Source organism: Aulonocara sp. 'chitande type north' Nkhata Bay, linkage group LG4, assembly GCF_057382095.1.
Source record: "Aulonocara sp. 'chitande type north' Nkhata Bay isolate Kocher_YH1m ecotype deep benthic linkage group LG4, A_spYH_male_GT1.1, whole genome shotgun sequence".
Classification (NCBI taxonomy): Eukaryota; Metazoa; Chordata; class Actinopteri; order Cichliformes; family Cichlidae; genus Aulonocara; species Aulonocara sp. 'chitande type north' Nkhata Bay.
In genome coordinates, this window is record NC_141347.1 from 24,945,818 (window position 1) to 24,963,857 (window position 18,040).

The window sequence follows — 18,040 nt, forward strand, 5'->3', positions numbered from 1 at the left end:
ATTAACAGTGAAATAACTCGTTTTAGTTTCACAGAACATAAGCTAAATTTGGTGCATTTCTGCTGCTTGTGTTGTATTTATTTGGATTCCCATTAGCATCGGCCTTAGCCCTTAGCTTCTCTTCCTGTCAGTCCTCATTCATCCATACACACACAGTTAACAATCACAAAAACATAAGCATAATAACAAACAAGCTTTTCTTATTTTTACTCTTTGTATACAGATACTGTACCAGTGGAGTTTGCTGTGCTTTGTAGATCGATTAGATTAACATATAAAATGCCATGGCTTACCCAGGTGATGGGTCGCAGGATGGGTGGGAGGCTCGGAGGGCAAGACCACCAGTTGGGCAGAGGGGTCTTGAGGCAGAGGCAGGACTGGCTGCAGAGGGCCTGGCATGGCTGCAGAGAAAGCTGGTGGCAGATTCTGGTGTAGGGTTGTATGACCTATACCTGCTTTATAAAGAAATTAAATTACAGAATTCCATATAAACAAAAGAACTTTAAATATATGTATCAGCTGATCAAATCAATTCTAAACGTCTTTGTTTTGGCCTTTTTTTCAATAAACAAAAAAAAGCTGGACTATATGTCTTTATAACACATGAATAAATATAAACATAACCATAACAATAAAATCCTGCCATCAGAAAGCGTCTTACCATAAGAATGTCCCGTCATCCAGAGAGATGGGCTTCCAGTTCTTGGCATCCAATGATGGTGAGCAGAATGTGCAGCAGGATCTCCCAACTGGCCAGACTGGAGGGACGTCCCGCCCGGGACCATGAGATGAGAGGCAAGGTCTCCGTGACAGCTGCTGGAAGGGTGGATCCTTGCAAATTCCACCCTCTCTTTGTTATCCCTGACATCAGAATGACATAAAGATAAAGAAATACAAATTAGAATGTTTCTGTAAAGATTTTAATTTATTAAGTATTGAACAACACCTTTAAAAATACATACCTGATATATGCATCCCTCTCCCTGTCCAAGCAAGTGAGACCTATTTGTTCCTCACTCAGCCTCTTCCTGTCTTCCTCAGTGGTGGGATCTGACAGATACATGGAGCGGGGCTGCCCTGTGAGGCAAACATCAACTTTCACCATTGTGGATCACAGTGAGAACAAAATCCCAAGTCTCTCGCCACTTGTCAGAACCGTGCCGCAAGTTGCAAATGAATACATTTTGAGTATTAAATGCTTTTGTATTGGCAGAATTCATGCTAAAACCATATAGTGCACAGTATTGACATATTACTGTCTTATTTGGAAAGAAAAATAACTTGCTTCATAATATAATAACACATTCAGATATTTATGAAATAAAATTGAAACTTGATGTAGGTCAATTTTGTCCAAAGTTGTTTTGTTTTTTTAATATTGTATTTTTTTGTATATCTATTTATTTCCATTTATATACTGTTGTTCTCAGAGCGAGGCTTAGAAATCTTATATTAATTACTTTTTATCTTGGCAACTCTAAATGGACTCAGACTTGACATCTGTAAACATCATGGTTGATGCCTGTTTGACTCACTAATGTTTGATTAAGGGCAACTAGAAAGTTAAAGAGGGGAAAACCAAGTTAAAATCAGCAAGGCATTGTTTGGGACTGCTGCAGAGGAAATTTATATTTAAACCCATAAGTATTAAACTCCATTCATAGAATTAGCTATGCCTATATTATCCTGTAATGGATCATGGGGACTGGAGCGTATACCTGATGGCAATGAGTGTGAGAATTATACCATTCTGGATTTTTACTGCATTCAGCAAAGGGTATCACCACAAAATCAATATTTTTCTGGCTTTTTATCCGCTTAAAAATGTGCTTTTTCCTGTTTGTTTATTTTCTATATGGCTGTTTCTCTGTTTGCAGCGATATTGTTGGCAAGTTACAGATAAAGAAATATAAGGCCTTCTCACAAGCCAGTGACCTGGATTGCTTACCTTTCACAGACGGATGGACCCTGCCCTGTCGGCTGTTCGGATGATTTTCAGCTGAACGACAAGGTGGTTCCCTCTGTCTGGCCACCGCCACCGCTATTCCTACTGGCGGCTGCCGCACCTCACTTTCACCATGACCTGGCTCCCCCATTTCCCTGCTCCGCCCGTTATAATCAGGACGCTCACTGTCATTAGCCGTACCCTTCCTGGAAGGCAGAGTCTGTTTGTTGCCCTGCAGGGCACAGCTCCCCCCAGATGGACCTGATTTGAGATTTCCTAACCCCCCAAATGGATTCTTTTGGGAGACGAGCAGTGGTTGTTGCTGGTTGCTGTACTTTAGTAAGCTTTTCATTGCACTGCTCTCTCCCTGAGTTGGACCCTGGGGATCAGGTTGCTGCTGTGGTTGCTGCTGTTGCTGGCTGAGGGGAGGTGCGGTGGGGGGCTGTGGAGGAGGGAGGCTTATTCCCGGCTGCTGCTGCTGCTGTTGTTGTTGCTGCTGCTGCTGCTGTTGTTGTTGTTGCTGCTGCTGCTGCTGTTGTTGCTGCTGCTGCTGCTGAGAGTGTTGCCCACCAGTGCTCCCCAACTCCATATATGACTTCCTCTGCTCCTCCTCAGGTTGCGACATGTGGTGAGGAGGCCTCATATTCCAGGGTGGCACTGGGGGCTGCTGGTGGTGGTGCTGCTGCCCACTGCTGTTGCTGTAACCATAAGGAGACATGTCCATCTTTCTTTTAAGCTCCTGACTATTCCCCTGGTTCAACTCAGTGGGTGTCTCTGGGCCAGGTCGGCCATGCTGCTGGTGGCGAATCCTGGCTACCTTTTGGCCGTCTCTCTGTAAAGAGCAGCTACCTCCGGGACCACTGTGTTGTGTTCCACTGTGCTGCCCCATGTTTTTACTTCCAAGTGGGGAAGAGTTTGGCGGGGGTCCGGGATGGGAACAGTCTCGATAAGGAGAAGTGTTTACAGAATGAGGGACCGAGTGCCCTGCCTTGGGTCCCTGGGGCAGCGAGGGTCTGAACACATCCATTTCCACACCACTGTTGATACACTCAGCACTCCGCGATCGCACTACTTGATGCTGCTGTTGAGAATGTGGTGGTTGTTGCTGGGGAGGTGGAGGAAGCTGTGAGGACTGAAGGTGTTGATGGTGGGATTGCATCCAGTCTGGAGCCTTCTCTGTCTTTCTGTATGGGTGCTGCTGCTGCTGCTGTTGTTGCTGTTGTTGTTTTCTGTGCCAATTACTGTGGTGCCCACCGCCACCATTCTTTTCGATTGTCTTGTCCTTGGCATTGCTGCCTCCTCCTCCACTACCCACACCCTGGCAGTCAGGGTTATTAAGCTGGAATGGCCCATTAGATTTATCGCCTACGTCTGCCACAGATGGCACAAATGTAGGCCCTGTGACTTTAGGTTCTCGCCCCACATTGACTGGCCCCCTCTCGTGCGAGGCAGGGTTGGCTAGAGGAGCAGGTGGCGGTGGGCAGAAAAACTCTGGATGGTGGTGTGTGTGGTGGGAATGATGTGGGTGGCTGGGGTGGAGCTGAAGACAGTGGAAGCCCCCTGGATGGGGATGTGTATGGGGGTGAGCATGAGGATGTGGATGGGCCCCTCCAGTAGCAGAACTCATATGTAAGGGTGGGGGTACAGAGTAGGGCAGAGAGTGGTGAAGTGGTGCCTGACCCCTTTCCAAACAGTCTGAAGGTTGTTCACTGATCCTCATTTCCCCACTTACCCCCTCTTTGGTGCAGCGGCCACTGCCACTAGTCCCCAAATGTCTGTTCTGGCTGCTCCCCCCACCACCCATAACCCGAAGGGTTGTGTCCTCACCGCCACAGCTGGACATGGACACCTTAGCCCCTGCTCCAGTTCCTGGATCTCCATTTTGCATCTTGCTATTGTGCAAACAGGCACTGAGGGGCTTGCTCATACTTTGAGGGTGCTCTTTACTGTACATCGTGAGCGACGCCTTATGCCTCTCCAGGGCCCGGCTGTTTACCTCCTCCAGGGGCAGCGGGTGCTGAGGATAGTGCGGGTGCTGCTGATGAGTGTGAGAATGGTGGTGGTGTGTTGGCTGGGGTGGCTGGTGAGCGTGGTGCTGCTGCTGTTGTTGCTGCTGCTGCTGTCTTTCCTTAGCCTCTTGTTTACCACTGGATCTCTCCTTGTCCTTGACATTTACCACTCCTCTTTCCACAGACCCCTCTTTAAGACCCTTATGTATGCCTGTGCCTACCCCTTGATCTCTGTCTCTGCTGCAGGACCCCTGAGTGTGTCCTGAACCTGCCCGAGACATTGGTGGCAGACTATGATTGGCTGAGATGAGAGGTGGCTGGGATGGGAGACCTCGAAGGTAGAAGTTCTCTATAAAATAGAAAAAAGAAGACAAATTAGTCACGGAAAGAAAAAAAAAGCATGCTCTCAGTATTGCACAGACAACAGCACCAGACTATACCGCTTCCATTTGAATTCATATTATTTCCGTGTGATAAAATTTTAATAGTCTCACGTCCCACCTTTTTGTGTGTCATAGAAACGGTGTTGCCCATAGAGAACTCCACTGTTGGCATGGTGATCCAAGTGGCTCATAGGAAGGAACGTGTGGGCCAGACTCCCTGAGAATCGAGGATACCCTGGACCTGCTAAGATATCAGAGAGGGAGAGAGTTGATAAGAAAGGATAACAACCACAGAGATGCAGTTATCCAGTGTAATCCTTCAGGTCCAATGCAGCTGGTGGTGTTCATACGCAAATAAGTGCTGGCTGTGCCTCACATGTTTGCCTTTCCTGCTGGAGTTTAGAATGAAAACAATAACAGACAAGCCTGGGGATTTCTGTAATATATGAAATTTGTCTTTGAAACATATGGTGCTTTCTTTAACTCACTCTTAGAAGTGGCAGCCGCACCTTGAACCATCTGAATGGGGTGATAAGGATGGATTTGAAGCTTGTGTTTGCAATGAACAGAGAGCTGGGCGGCTAACCTTTACTGACCTACATCAGAGGTAAGAGGTCATCGGGATGTTGGGCCTGTAAGCTAGTACACCTGGGCTTATTACACCAAGCCCATCTGGAGGACGTTTACGCCACAACCAAACAAAAAGCTCATTTTGCAACGGGACACTGGAAAACACAAAGGACTTTGAGTGTAGAGGAGAGAAAAGATGGACTGAGATGAAAGCCCATCGCAATATCAATACAAAAAAAAAAAAAAAAGCATCTCTATGACAACCCACTTTCACTGCATTTGAGTAACTATAGCATCTAAACACATCAATGTGAATTAAATTAGCCTATCTATGCTACCGTGTAATTAATCATTTCACCCAACCAACGGAATAAAATCGAGGTACTGTAAAGGACACACAAAAAATGTCCAATAATGCGATGATGTTGCTTAGTGACAGCAGCGCTATAGCGTAATTTTAGTTTAATACTTTAAAAAAGCATGATTAAATCCAAGTCATCAGTCTACATACAAGTTAAAGAAATAACTAAGGAAAATAAAAAGACTATATATATATTTATATACACACACACACACCGTCACATGAGTGAACCACTTTTGTTGAAATGGAAAACCAAAAAAGACAGAGACACACTTTTTTGTTTCTTTTTTAATTCATAGGACAGACAGGTCTATCAGCCCACTGTCATGAAGTAAAATTTAAGTGATTAATTTCTCTTCAGCTCAACTATTAGACCCATCTGTCGCTGTAGCTTTACTTTCCAGTGCAGCTCATGGATGGCGTAAAAAGGATACGGGCCGAAAGAGAGGAAAAGATTTTCGGAAAACGTGCGACCTGATCCCAGAAAGCGCAGATGCACTTTATTCGGCCATGTGTTTTTGTACACACATGGTTTTTACAGCAGCTATGAGTGTTGAATGTCTCACTTTCTGCCGGTGGAACAATGGGGCCCGGTCCCAGCTCTGGGGAGGGAGGAGTGTTGTGGTGGGCTTAATGACCTCTTCTCAGTGCGGCCTCTGCATCCTCCCATCTTAATTAATGAAATACACAGAGGAGGCAAACAGCCCTGCAATAACACAGGAGGTGCTGCTTTCTGAGGAGGGCAAAGGGGTGATAATTACATACCCTCACTTTTCCCTTTTCCCGTTTTTCACCTATGTTTCTACCTTGTTTTTTTTCCCTTCCCATCCCCCCTCTTTTGTCTCTGTCTCTTCCTTTGCTGTCATGATTAATAAGAACGCAAAATTATGCCAATTCATTTACAGCTTGGGGGGGGGGGAGCTTTGTTTAAGCAAGTCATTTTTTCCTTTGATTTCAGGAGAGGGAAAAGCAGAGAGCTGTTTGCCAGTCTTTATCCAAGCTGGGAGAGGGTCTTTTTTTTTTTTTTTCTGCGGCAGCATGTTGTTTGTGAGCGTGACGATTGATGGCGTAATCCCTTTTCACAGTGTGGTCTGGCTGTGCCCGATAATGCCAGCCTGCTCAGTTTCAGCATGCTCTCCACTGGGGCAGCAAGAGGGGGACTGCTGGGCACGGCGGAGCTCATTCAGCCATTAATCTGGCCAGGACAAGGGAAGCTGCTACTTCTGCTGCCGCTGCCGATGCTGCTGCAGGCGACGTGAGCAGGGTCTTAGTGCAGTCTGCTGACTGCACAGCAACCTCGCTCTCCTTCGCTCCCTCCGCACACTCACACATAAACACGCCAGCATCAGCAAGTGAATGGCAGAGGGGAGTTCACAGCGCATGCCCTCCTTTCCACCGGCAGAGCAGGGGTGAGAGGCAGAACAAACAGAGCTGCATCCCAAGGAGGGATTTCTAGAAGTTCTGAAGGTATTTCTCGCAACATGGTGGGTTGAGAGAAGCAGGCCAACAGGGAGGACAAAGAAGGGGGTTAGATATAGAACAGCACCTAGAGGCAGAGGAGAATTATTCCTGCTGCTTTAGAGGCGGTTTCTCACTAGCACAATACCAGTCCTCTTACACCTTCTCTGAAGACATTCAGTTACTGATAAGGCTTTCACCACTTTTGATAGAAGAAAAAAATAACATAAATGAAAATTCTATTTTCTCCAGGGAGGTGGCTGTAACGCATCAGAGACGAGGAGATAGAAGGACGGAGAGAGAGAGAGCACGCCACAGGAAGACCGAGAGGAGAGGAGGAGCAGCCTGAGCTGCCTGTCAGGTCCGCTAATTGAGAAAAAAGTGACAGAACCATCAAGACACAGAAAGGGAGGAGAAGAGGAGAGGAGACGAGAGATGTTTGGCGGAGGAGGGGCAGTGCTGTGGTGGATCTCTTCAGGTTTGACTAATTGAAAGGAAGGGATGCAGACTGGCACAGGAGAGAGAGAGGGAGAGGGAGAGAGAGAATGAAAGAAGCAGGAGTAAGGAAGAGGAGAGGCGGGGGGTGCAGCTTAAATCCTACAAAAGGAAAAGCAAGCAACTGCTCACAGAAGGAAAGATGGACAACTGAAGATAGGCTTGGAAAGGCGTATCAAACAGAAGTGGATTAGACAGGTGTGTGCAGGCAACTCTGTGTGTGCGTGCACGCGTGTGTTTATATGTGTGGACAAAGATATGAGACTGCGATTATTTTTGGCATAACTTAAGAAGTCATTTGGACCCTGGCCAGCTGGCCTCGGGACTGCGAGGAGTCGGCAGGTTTTCTTTTTATTCTTTACCCACTCCCCACCCTTTTTTCTCCTCTTTTGGTCATTTTTATTTATTTATTTATTTATTTATTTCATTTTTCCACTCAGTCGATTCAGTGGGGTTTATTCAAACAGTCCCAGACATGAAAATAAATCTTTCAAAAGCTCGGTGGGCCTAATTTATTTTAACAGGTGTTGTGAAAACATTTTACATTTACTGAAACATTCACTACACTGCATCTGCCCCTATTTTTGTGTCCCCCCACCGCTGACCCACCCTCCTTCTTGCATCCGTAGCCGTATACTAAGACTCCGTCTCTGTGACAGTGAGCTCACAGCACTGCTCAGCTCAGCAAAGGAAAAAAAACAGACAATTCCTTGTGGTAACATACAATGGCTGCTGCTGTAGCTGGCAAGAAGAGATTCTGAAACAAAAACTTCCTTTAATCTCTGTTAACTCCTCTGACGTCATGAAAGCCACTAATGATTTGGGTCTTGTTGCTGTGACCTTACAGAAATATCCTAGAATTTGTTAGACTGGCTGTACACTTTCCTTTTCCCAAAACAATAAATCTTTAACCAAAAGTCAACAAAAGACTGTTGTGTTAAAAAAGAAAAAAAAAATGCCTTTGCCAAAGTTATCCTTACCGCCAGTGTCATTTAAAGGAGCCTAAACTGACAGGAAAGCACGTCCAGACTACTGCCCATGCCAGGGCAGCTGAAGTTGAGAGACCTTTTTTTCCCTCTTATTTTAGCCAACCTGAGAAACTGAGGTTGAAAGTTTGCGATGGGATATTTTGTTACTTTAGTAGCCAAAGTAGGGGCGTTTCCATGGATATGTTTAGGGTCAATGCATAAGGTTAAAATATTCAAATTTTTGTAACAGCCCGCATAATCAGTAAAAGAAGTGTAATGCTGGTACATCTGGGTGCTGAAACCTTGAAAGAATGCTGCATTTCTGAACATTTTTGCTGTTTTCTCTGGGCTTAATGGAGCAAAAATAATATCCATCTTACATTTTATGTGGCTTTTCTTTATCACCAACTCATTTCAAATGCCCGCAAAACTTATTATATTGAAAAGAGGAATTAATTCTTAATTGACTCACCAAATAGGAGTAATAAAAAATAAATGTGATTAGCCTGCTCCATATAGCCACAGTCCATTGTTTATCCCCACTAAGTGACTAGTTAGCAAGCAAAGGAGATAATTGTTCTCATCTGCTTGTTACGTGCTAGATTTCGGGCTTTTAATCTGCAGAAAAATGTGTCAGAGGAATAGCGGAAACAAAGACGTTCCGCGCAATGACAGGTATATGCCAGAAACGTGCGAATCGTAAAATCGTTTTCGAATACAAATTTGAACTGCTTTGCTTAGATATGCATGCAAGCAGCCACTTTAAAAACAGAGAAAAAGAAGAAGAAGAAAAAAAAATAAAAACACAGCACTTCTTTGAGGTTACAAGCGAAACACTAATGCACCGACACAAGCACAAGTCAATGCCTGCTCTGATGCTGGTGGGGTTCTGCTGACACCCGGAGAGAGAAGGCGAGAGTCTGGGTAATTGTGCCGCTCATTTTGATGACTTGCTTTTTATGCAAAACAGGAAAAAGACAATATGCAATTATCTTGAGGAGGGAACAGCTGAATGTGGTTGATGAACAGTCTGGATTCAATCATGCTCTTAGTGCGTTATATGCAATTAAACTGCAATAGAGATAATGGCCTCCATTGCCAACTGAGTAATAATCCCAGTCATAATCACCTCCATTACTTTTATTAGGCTTGGCATTATCTTCATCACTCTTAATATTATTTTACTTTTCCACAAGAAGAAAGTGTTTGACAATGAAACCTAGAAAGTATAAGATAAAGGAAACACTGATGCTTACAAAATGAGTTTGGAGGGAAATGTCTGAGATTGGGCTGACGCCGGAGCTAATATTTTGGAGAAGTCTAGAGTTTAATCTGGTGTAGCATCTGTCCACTGAGTCAGCGGCCTGGTGCCCGGGGCATCAGAGCAAGGAAGTTGCTGGGAGATATCATATGACTTAACAATCTTCATGACAATACAGCATCTCAGCTGTAATCCACTTAATCATCCCTGGACACATAACATGTAGGTGGGGTGCCGCTGATGAGTGACCACGAATTTCAAAAAAAAAAAAAAAGAGAAAAGAAACACTTCCCACTGGTCTCCCCACCAATAACATCTGGGCTATTCTTAGATAATAAATATATTATAACCGGGGGCTGAAATAACAAGAGTCCATCCAGGATTGTGATTCACCAGGTAATTTTAGGTGGCCATCACAGTGCGTAATTAGCAAGATGTAAATCTGAAGGTGAAGACACAGAAAAGCTGACCTTACGTTAATATATTAATAAGATGATTTGTCTTGTGTTTATCTGTCACCCCAATTAATTCCTGAAACACCCAACTTCATTAATCCCTCAGCTTTATCGTTATCTGACTTCCTGGCTGTATGGAGACAGAATATGAGGTGTTGAAGTTGGTTTGTGAGTGTATGTGCGTGTGTGTCGAGTAAGGGTTTAGTAATTCTGATTGGTGGGAACCTTTTTAAGACTGTGATGGAGACACCGGCTGAAAGCTCTGCAATCACTGCAACTTTTTTTTTTTTTACTGGCACACAGTCGCATGTGCTGCTTCAGAGGGCCCTGAGTGACATTCCTGCTGACATGAATCGAATACCGCAAGATTCTGTGGCTGAACCTTTAACCCTGTGTCTGTATCCAGAAAACCGTGGCACAGTGCTCTATCCCAAACATGCTGGGTGTGGGCCTATTTTAGTGCATAAATAAAAGGGTTGGAGCCCAGACGATTATAAGCCATACTTTGGTGCAAACCTAGCGCGACACAAAAATATACAATATCAGAGTAACAATACACCGTGCAAAGCTGCCTCCAATAATGCCAGGACATAAATATCACCTCATCCAGATGGTGCGGTCAGATGAGGGGCTGTGTGTTTGTGTACATGTGTGATTTGAGGTACCTTCATGCGAATGGGGAAACCAGATTTGCGAGGCGCTCGAGTGGGGTCCGCCACGGAAGGAGGGCGAAGAGGGCGAGGAGGGCGGCCGGGAGGGATGAGACGGGTGGGAAGGAGGGGAACCCAGACTACTGGCCAGAAAGGTCCCCATGAAGGAGGCAGAAGAATTGCCCATCAATCCACTGCCTGCATTCCCACAGGAACAAAAGGTAAGGAGAGAGAAGAATGGTTAGAATTGGGAGTGTGTGTACACTGGGACAGTGAGTGTGACTAAAAAGGAAAAACAACAAGAATAGCTTTGCATCTCAGTGTGAGGCCCACTCATATATACATATTTTTCTTCTCTTTTTTTGGTAGAATCATTAAGCCAGGCAAATGTGATCGCTGCTCTCGGGAGAGGCTGAATGAGTGAGAGAGCGTATGTGTGTGACAGAGAGAAAGTGTGAGACTCTCCTCCCCCTCACTGTCAGCAGAGTCCTCTTCCCTCGTCTTCTCTCCCCTCACACCACCTCTCCCCATGGGCAGACAGAGGTCTCATCTCACAGCTGAGTACACACTTTCTCAGGCTCTCTCCCTCTCGCTCTCACACACTTTTGCTCCTGCTCCCCAGTGTCCCTTTCTCAATTTCTCTCCCTCCCTCCATTATCTTGTGCTCTCCATCTCTCACTTTCATGCCCTCAATCTCTTTTATTGCTTTGCTCCATTTCACCTCCTCTCTGTCTGGTTTTCTTTCAGTCTTGCTTTTTCTCTGCGTGACGCTGACAATCCCGTGCTCTTCTTTCTTCTCTGGTTCCATTTCGGTGTTTCACTCCTTTCTCCTTCCTCCTGCTTTGTTACAAAAGCTGTCTTCACTCTTCTCGTCCCCTCCTCTGTCCCATTTTGATGTGCAGAAATACACCATGCCTCTTCCAAATCCTCATTGTCTCTTCCTTCCCTCCCTCTTTCCCTGTTTCTAGCATTGCTTTGCTTTGTTCTTTACCATAATAATGGCACCAGCAGAGCAATCTGTCCCTGGCTGGCTGAACTGTGTGTTTAACAAGACTATGATGAGTAATTGACCATTTGTAGCAACGCCCGTATGACTGGGGGCTGATTGTCTATTATGCATTGCTGGGCAAGCTGGAGAAAACACACTGATTAACCACTGCTTAAATTGCATTCCCATTACGCGCCCGCCAGTGCACTTGAGCGAGGGGCCCGGGTGCCCAGCTCTTTGCGCATTCATTTCCCCCAAGTCACACCACCGTGAAGTCTCATGCATATGTATGAAGTTGCCTGTATGAGAGCACACATGCAGATACATGCTCAGACACACATTAGTGTATCGTATATCGCGCACACCAAAACACGGGGAGAGCGACACAGTAGAAATTCATTATGAGCCTCTTATGACAAGCTGATCTCCCAAGGAATGCTGAGTGATTTGATTTTCTTGGAGCATGAATCAGTCCAAACATGCATCGATCCTTTTTTTTTTCTTTTTCTGGGAGTGTGAGAACAATTGTGTGGGAGCCTTAATCAGCCAGCCAGTGAGTGAGCACATCCTCTGGGCAGACAGCAGGGATAAACCCATCAGTCTGCTTCTCGCTTTTGCACCGAATAGCCTATGGCTCATAGGCCAGAGCACAGAAGCATGCAGAGGCGTGCGCGCACAAACACACAACACGTACAAAAGCACCTCTGTCACACTTGGTACCACCGCCCCAGACAGGTGGAAATCCCCCACGATCCCCAACCTTACAGCGCCCTGCCTCGAAAAACTACCTTACAACCAATCCTGCGTGTGTGTGTGTGTGTTTGTGCGCATGTGGATGCAGCGACACTCTTGGAGGTCTCTGAAATTTGATCACAGAAAGAAATGAAGCCAAAGTGTGTTGTGATTCATTTCTCTTTTGCTGTAGATTATCTGGATTATCAGGTTATCTTAGTCTAAGCCTGTAAAATTGGGCTGGAGGTTTTTATTTAGATCCACTTCTAATAACAAAACATTGGAACAAAATAATGAGACTACATCTCCTAAATCACATGGTAGCAAAAATCTTCTATTTAATCAGATTTCAATTGTCTATAGCAACATTTCACATGTTGATGGGAGACACTGTCAAGTAGCCTGGTCACATGCTACACTATCCATGCTGTTCTCCTTTTGCTCTGTATCAGTCCCCATTCCCCTCTGCTGCCACCTCCTATCACTTGGTCCCTGTGGAGGGCTCCTGGCACGGTTCTGCGGAGTTCAGAGTGGGTGTCGGGGGCCAGTGGAGGTGGGGGGTGGGTGGGTGGATTATGGCCAGCATGCTCACCAGGCACACATCCAACCTTCATCATCCAGACACGTCGGGCTCCTGTATGTCACCGCCCTCCATGCTGCACACTCATTGCCCCCCTCCCCTCTTCTGCCTGTCGCCCCCAGGAACCCCAGCTTTCCTCAGTGCCTCCGGCTCACATAAATCAGCTAATCCTCCTGCATTATTAACAGCCTTGCCTCAGAGTGAGAGAGGGAGAAAGGGTGAGAGAGACATAGAGTGACAGAGAGAGGCTGCAAAGCCCCTCTTAACGCAGTGAGGAGAGAGCCTCTGCCAGAAAGACAAGGAAAGGAGAAGGACAATACATTAAAAAGGGGATGTGTAGATGTCGGGCAAGGAGATCTTTGAAGTTTAAGCCTGTGTTCAGGGAGAAAGGGATTGAATGAAAACCTCAGAAGGGTCTTGGATCAAATCAAACCACAAGCCCTTCCCACAGCACAACCAAATCAGACCTTCCAGTGGTCCAGTTTGGCCATGGCATCTTCACTTGGTGAAGGACTGATGTAAACTGTAGCAGGTGAGAGTTAGTGGTTGGCAGACTCCTCAACCTGTCAATCACACTAAATAACCTCTCCCTTAGTGTTATAGTTGCCTCCTACTGAAAGTATGCTGTGCATGACGCCACACAAATTCCTGCTTCTTTTTTTTTTCTTCAAATTTTCATACTCTTGTTTAGAAAACACAAACTCCACTCACGCTGCGTTAATACAATGCCCTCCCTGAACCCATTTAAATCCTAATGAATCAGAGGTGTCGGTGAGAAAGCACATAGGTTATAAAAGTGGGCTGGTTTTTCACCTTTCTTTCACTTCGGATGCCAACTAAAGCAGTGCAGAACAAGTGGAATAAAAGTCTGAGCCATGACGGCACCACTGCTCGACTTACTATTACAGTTTTAGTGGTGTAATAAATAGTGACTTAGCCGTTGCTCCACCGCCTCCTTGTAAAAGTTATGTTTTCTTCGCCTGTGTGTTTTCTCTAAACTGTGTTTATTTATTTCTCCAGTTCCTAAGTGGAGCCAGCAGTGCAGTTGTATGCGCTCTTAAGAAAATCGGGTCATGTGCATCCTAATCGGCACCGATCCCTGACAGAGATGAAGATTAATCCTATTAGGGAATTAAAGGAGAAGGGGACACCGGGATAAGGGGAAACCCACCTCCCTTCCTGACATCTCAACACCACATCCCAACACTCAAACTCACACAGTTGTGTTCACATAGATCCAGAGAAACAAACACAAATGCCGCAGAACCTCCGGAGGTGGAAGTGTTAACTAGTGCTACTGTTTTGCTCCGGCGTTGGTGTGCAAGGGTGAAGGAGACCAGTTTGCGTGCAACAACAAAAATATACATGCATGCACACACAATAATGTGGGCCCAGGCATGGGCCCCTGAGGGCGGCACGGAGTGAGCAGCAGGCAGGGAGGCGTAGCTAGGAGAACGAAGGCCCAGTTGTCATGGGAACGAAAGAGAAACAGCGCTCGAGGCAAGGAGGCTGAATACGAGCCATTACAACAGCAGTGGGCAGATGCAGTTGGTCAGCATGCTGCTCAGCAAGAACAGCCAGTCTACCTTGAAACCCCACTTAGGTCACAGTTGCAATCAAACACACACTCGTCCAGTGAATTTAAACAGGTTTCAATTGTCAAGTTGAGGGGAGGATGTGATGTCATCATACAACTCGGGGTAATTTGGGGCCTTGACGAAGCATAATACAATCTCATCTGCATGTGGACCACAAAGTGATGGGGTAAAAGGAAAAAAAAAAGCTAGGAAGACAACAAGCACCCACCCACAACATCTTGTTCTTTTCAACGCTGGGAATCAGATCAAAAATTTCTCCTGAAGAGGCAGACGCCCATCCACATGCGCTTGTGTTTATGAGCATGTGAGGGAGCACATGGGGATCTACAACTACGCCTCTAAGAAGAAGAAGAAGAAGAAGAAGAAGTACATTTATTTCACCTTGGATCATATTTCTCTGTCTGCTCTTGAAAAACAAGCCAAGGCAGTCTAAAGCCCTCCGTCTTATTCACAGACCGCAGCCCGAAGGGACGGATGGACGTGTCGTCTAGACAAAGAAGCCAGACGCACAATGAGAAGTGAGAGTGATGGTGACGCGAGGAGAAGAGAGACGGAAAGAAAATTGCAGATGTGACTGCATCAACCTGCTCTCCACAGCTCAGTGATCACCAAGTGCCACAGAGTGGAGGGAAGAAGCAGAAGAAGAAATGCCAGAGAATAAAAACACACAGACACACAACCAGTTTATAAGAGCTCGTATCAGAGAGTCTGTGAGCAGTTTAGGTCGCTCAGTGAACGGTCAGTGCCATGTGGCAGCTGTACTCTCTCTCACTCTCTCAGTCATGTCCTCTGACAGAAAATACACACTCCCCTTCTTGTCTTAAATGAATGAAATTAACATCAGATTGGTGATTCAAGGGAAAATAAATATAAATGTACTTCTTCCAGGAGCTGCTAGTTACTGGCACTGCTTTAACACAGAAAGAAACGCGACAGAACCTATACTGGTAAGCTAGGTTTTATATTATATCAGACATTTAAGAATTTCTGTGTTTAGCTGTAAATTGTAGCAGCTTGTTTCTTTAGCACTTGTTTACGAAAGAACCCACTATGAAAGTAGGAAACAGCAAGGAAGAAACAGACATTTGAAGAGTTACTTACCAAGTAAAAACATACTGAGCAGGATGCTCGTTGGTAAGCGAACTTCACTCCCACTTCAGTGTCTTTTTCATCAGAGTTTCCTACTAATGTAGTTCCATGTTCTGCCCAGGAATTCAGACGCCCAAGAAGAAGCCAGCCAGACTTTCCACACATACACATTCACTCAAACACAGGACTTAGTTTTTGACCCTCCAGTAACACAGACTGGATTGGGCAACTGTACACATCAGCAGCCCCAGACAGACTGCACTGCTACCCTGGAGGGCCGCTGACTAACCCAGCACCTACTTCCTCACAATAAAACACAGATGGAATTTCAAATGGCTACTAAAGTGGGGGGATTTCCTTCAAACAGTCAAAGTCATCTTGAAAACATTAGTGCAACTGGTAGCCAAATTCCTCCTCACTTCAGAATGGCTGTAGCAAGTTTTTTTCCCCTTCCTCTTCTTAACTTGCCCCCTGCTTTACAAACTCCCACCTCCCTGACTTTTTTCTTTCTGTGTCGATGTCAGGCTTGATGGTGGGACTGGGGGAGTGGGCTACTGCAGGAGGATCAGAAGTATACTGAAGTGAGGGAGAGAAAGAGTGAGAGAGCGAGCAGGCAGTCCAGTCCTGGACCTGGGCCCAGTGCAGGGGTGGGGGAAAGTGCCAGCAGCGGACGCCTCCAACACTCTCCACACTGCGTGCCTGTGGAGTGAGTTTAGTGGATGTGGTCAGTGTGGGGGTGGGAGAAAGAGAACCAGTTATAAGAATGGATGGCGAAAGAGAGTGAGAAAGCCTCGTTACTACATGCAACATCCAGAGGAGGGGAAAGGGGTGAGAGTTTAGAGTAGATAAGAGACCGAGGAACTGTGAGAAACTTTCAAAGTGAAATCAGCAGAGAGCGTGTGGGAGTATGTGTGTGTGCGTTTATGAACATATGTGATCCTTTGTGTGTGCGATTGTGCATCCGTATGGTGGTCGTCTCGCTCAAGTTGACAGCCTGTGTTTGCTGAGTGGCTTCGTGGTCAGCCACTCTCTCACTACTGAAGTGATGACGGGGTAAAAGGGATTCTGGGAATTCTTTGCATGAGTACAATGCAAATAAAATTGGCCTGGAGAGGTCAGCTGAAGAACCCCTGCCACTTCACCCAGCTGTTTATACAATATAGAAGTCGACATGATATGGATAAGAGATTCTAATCCTAAACAAATTAGACCAACTGGCTCACTCAAGTTTGGCAGGGAGCCCGAACATAACAATGGAGCCACACATGCCACGCTAAAGAGAAAACGGGAGAAAATGTGCACACATGCCACCAGCGTCTCTCTTTATCTATTCTACTCCTCGAACCTTTTCACTGTTTATACAGCAGTTTGCAAAACTGCAAAAGCCAGCATCACATGTGTCTAGGTACCTGGCCAGGCTGCCATTTCAAGGAGTACAGCACGTCATGTTTATCACAATTAATCATTCATGAAGCTCTTTTTCAGAAAGGTTTATTTTTATCAAAAAGGAGCTTCCTCTTCAGTTCCATAGCCGCTGTGCCAACACTGGTATGAGGGGCAGGAGGGGGCCAACAGAAAGAGATATCAATGTCTGATAGAGTTCCTGCTGAAGAGGTGTGTTATGGGCAAAGTAAATAAAGAAGACAGACTGAAATTTCATGGCTATTTTCTGGGGAGCGGGCCAGGAAGTGTTGTTTAAGAGACAATCAGACATCTGACTGTCAAAGTGAGATTGTGCTAAGCGGTGAAGATTGCAGGTGAGAGCTAGAGCGGAGTAAAAAACTGGGGTAAGAGCGGGGCGATGAAGGGTAAAGTGCAGTGCTAAGGTTTAATGCTACTCACTGTTTATTGCTATTAAAATATTAATAGCCTCAGGCAAAGGTTTGGGCTCATCACTTAGACCCTTGCTGTGAGCCATGTGAAAGTGCAGTTGTTTGCTGAGTCACTGGCCTCATCTGTGGAGAACAAGCAGACATTCCAGGTCCGGGACTCGGAAGGTGGGAGGACAGATTCGAAACAGCAACAGCACCAGGCCAGGCCAAATGAGCTCAAGGCCCATTACCTTCCTTTTATACTCACCCACACATGCACACTCTCTTTACCTAGTCCCACAACAGAGATTTAAGAGAACATACAAGAAAACCACAACACGAAATCACCGCATTCTGCTTTTGCTCGTTTCTGTCCTTTCTGTGAGAACTTAAGTGTTCATGATGTAACAGGAAGTGCAAATTACTCAAGCAGTTTTCTCATTACGAAGTGTTTTCTCTCAAAGCACATAGTTATTTCCGTCAGCATTTTACTTTATTAAACTTCCCTCCACGCTTTACTAAACCTATCCCTTTTTTTCCCTCTTGGCTACGTGGATAAAATGCAAATGTTTCTTATGGAACGGGCATAAAAGGCATCAGATTTAGTTGGAACTACTTTACTCCTTGTAACTTCTACAGGACATTTGATGTGTCCAGACCAAACTGGTGGTTGTGCTTGTTAACTGA

The 18,040-nt window shown here is 45.6% G+C and overlaps 1 protein-coding gene across 6 annotated transcripts in view; it reads right to left on the minus strand.

Annotated features, from left to right (window-relative positions):
* The window catches only part of bahcc1a (BAH domain and coiled-coil containing 1a), a 63,627-nt gene that overhangs the window by 23,736 nt on the left and 21,851 nt on the right, over positions 1 to 18,040 (minus strand). For 4 of the 6 annotated variants that reach the window (XM_086289344.1, XM_086289343.1, XM_086289341.1 and 1 more), the window contains exons 3-8: positions 10,571 to 10,753; positions 4,456 to 4,581; positions 1,949 to 4,303; positions 963 to 1,077; positions 662 to 861; positions 294 to 455 (exon numbers count right to left, since the gene is read on the minus strand). In XM_086289344.1, the coding sequence (XP_086145470.1) occupies positions 294 to 455; positions 662 to 861; positions 963 to 1,077; positions 1,949 to 4,303; positions 4,456 to 4,581; positions 10,571 to 10,753 (3,141 nt within the window). Of the gene's footprint in view, positions 1 to 293; positions 456 to 661; positions 862 to 962; positions 1,078 to 1,948; positions 4,304 to 4,455; positions 4,582 to 10,570; positions 10,754 to 15,554; positions 15,801 to 18,040 lie in introns of those variants that run through there. The other 2 variants (XM_086289345.1, XM_086289342.1) reach the window with 2 other exon arrangements.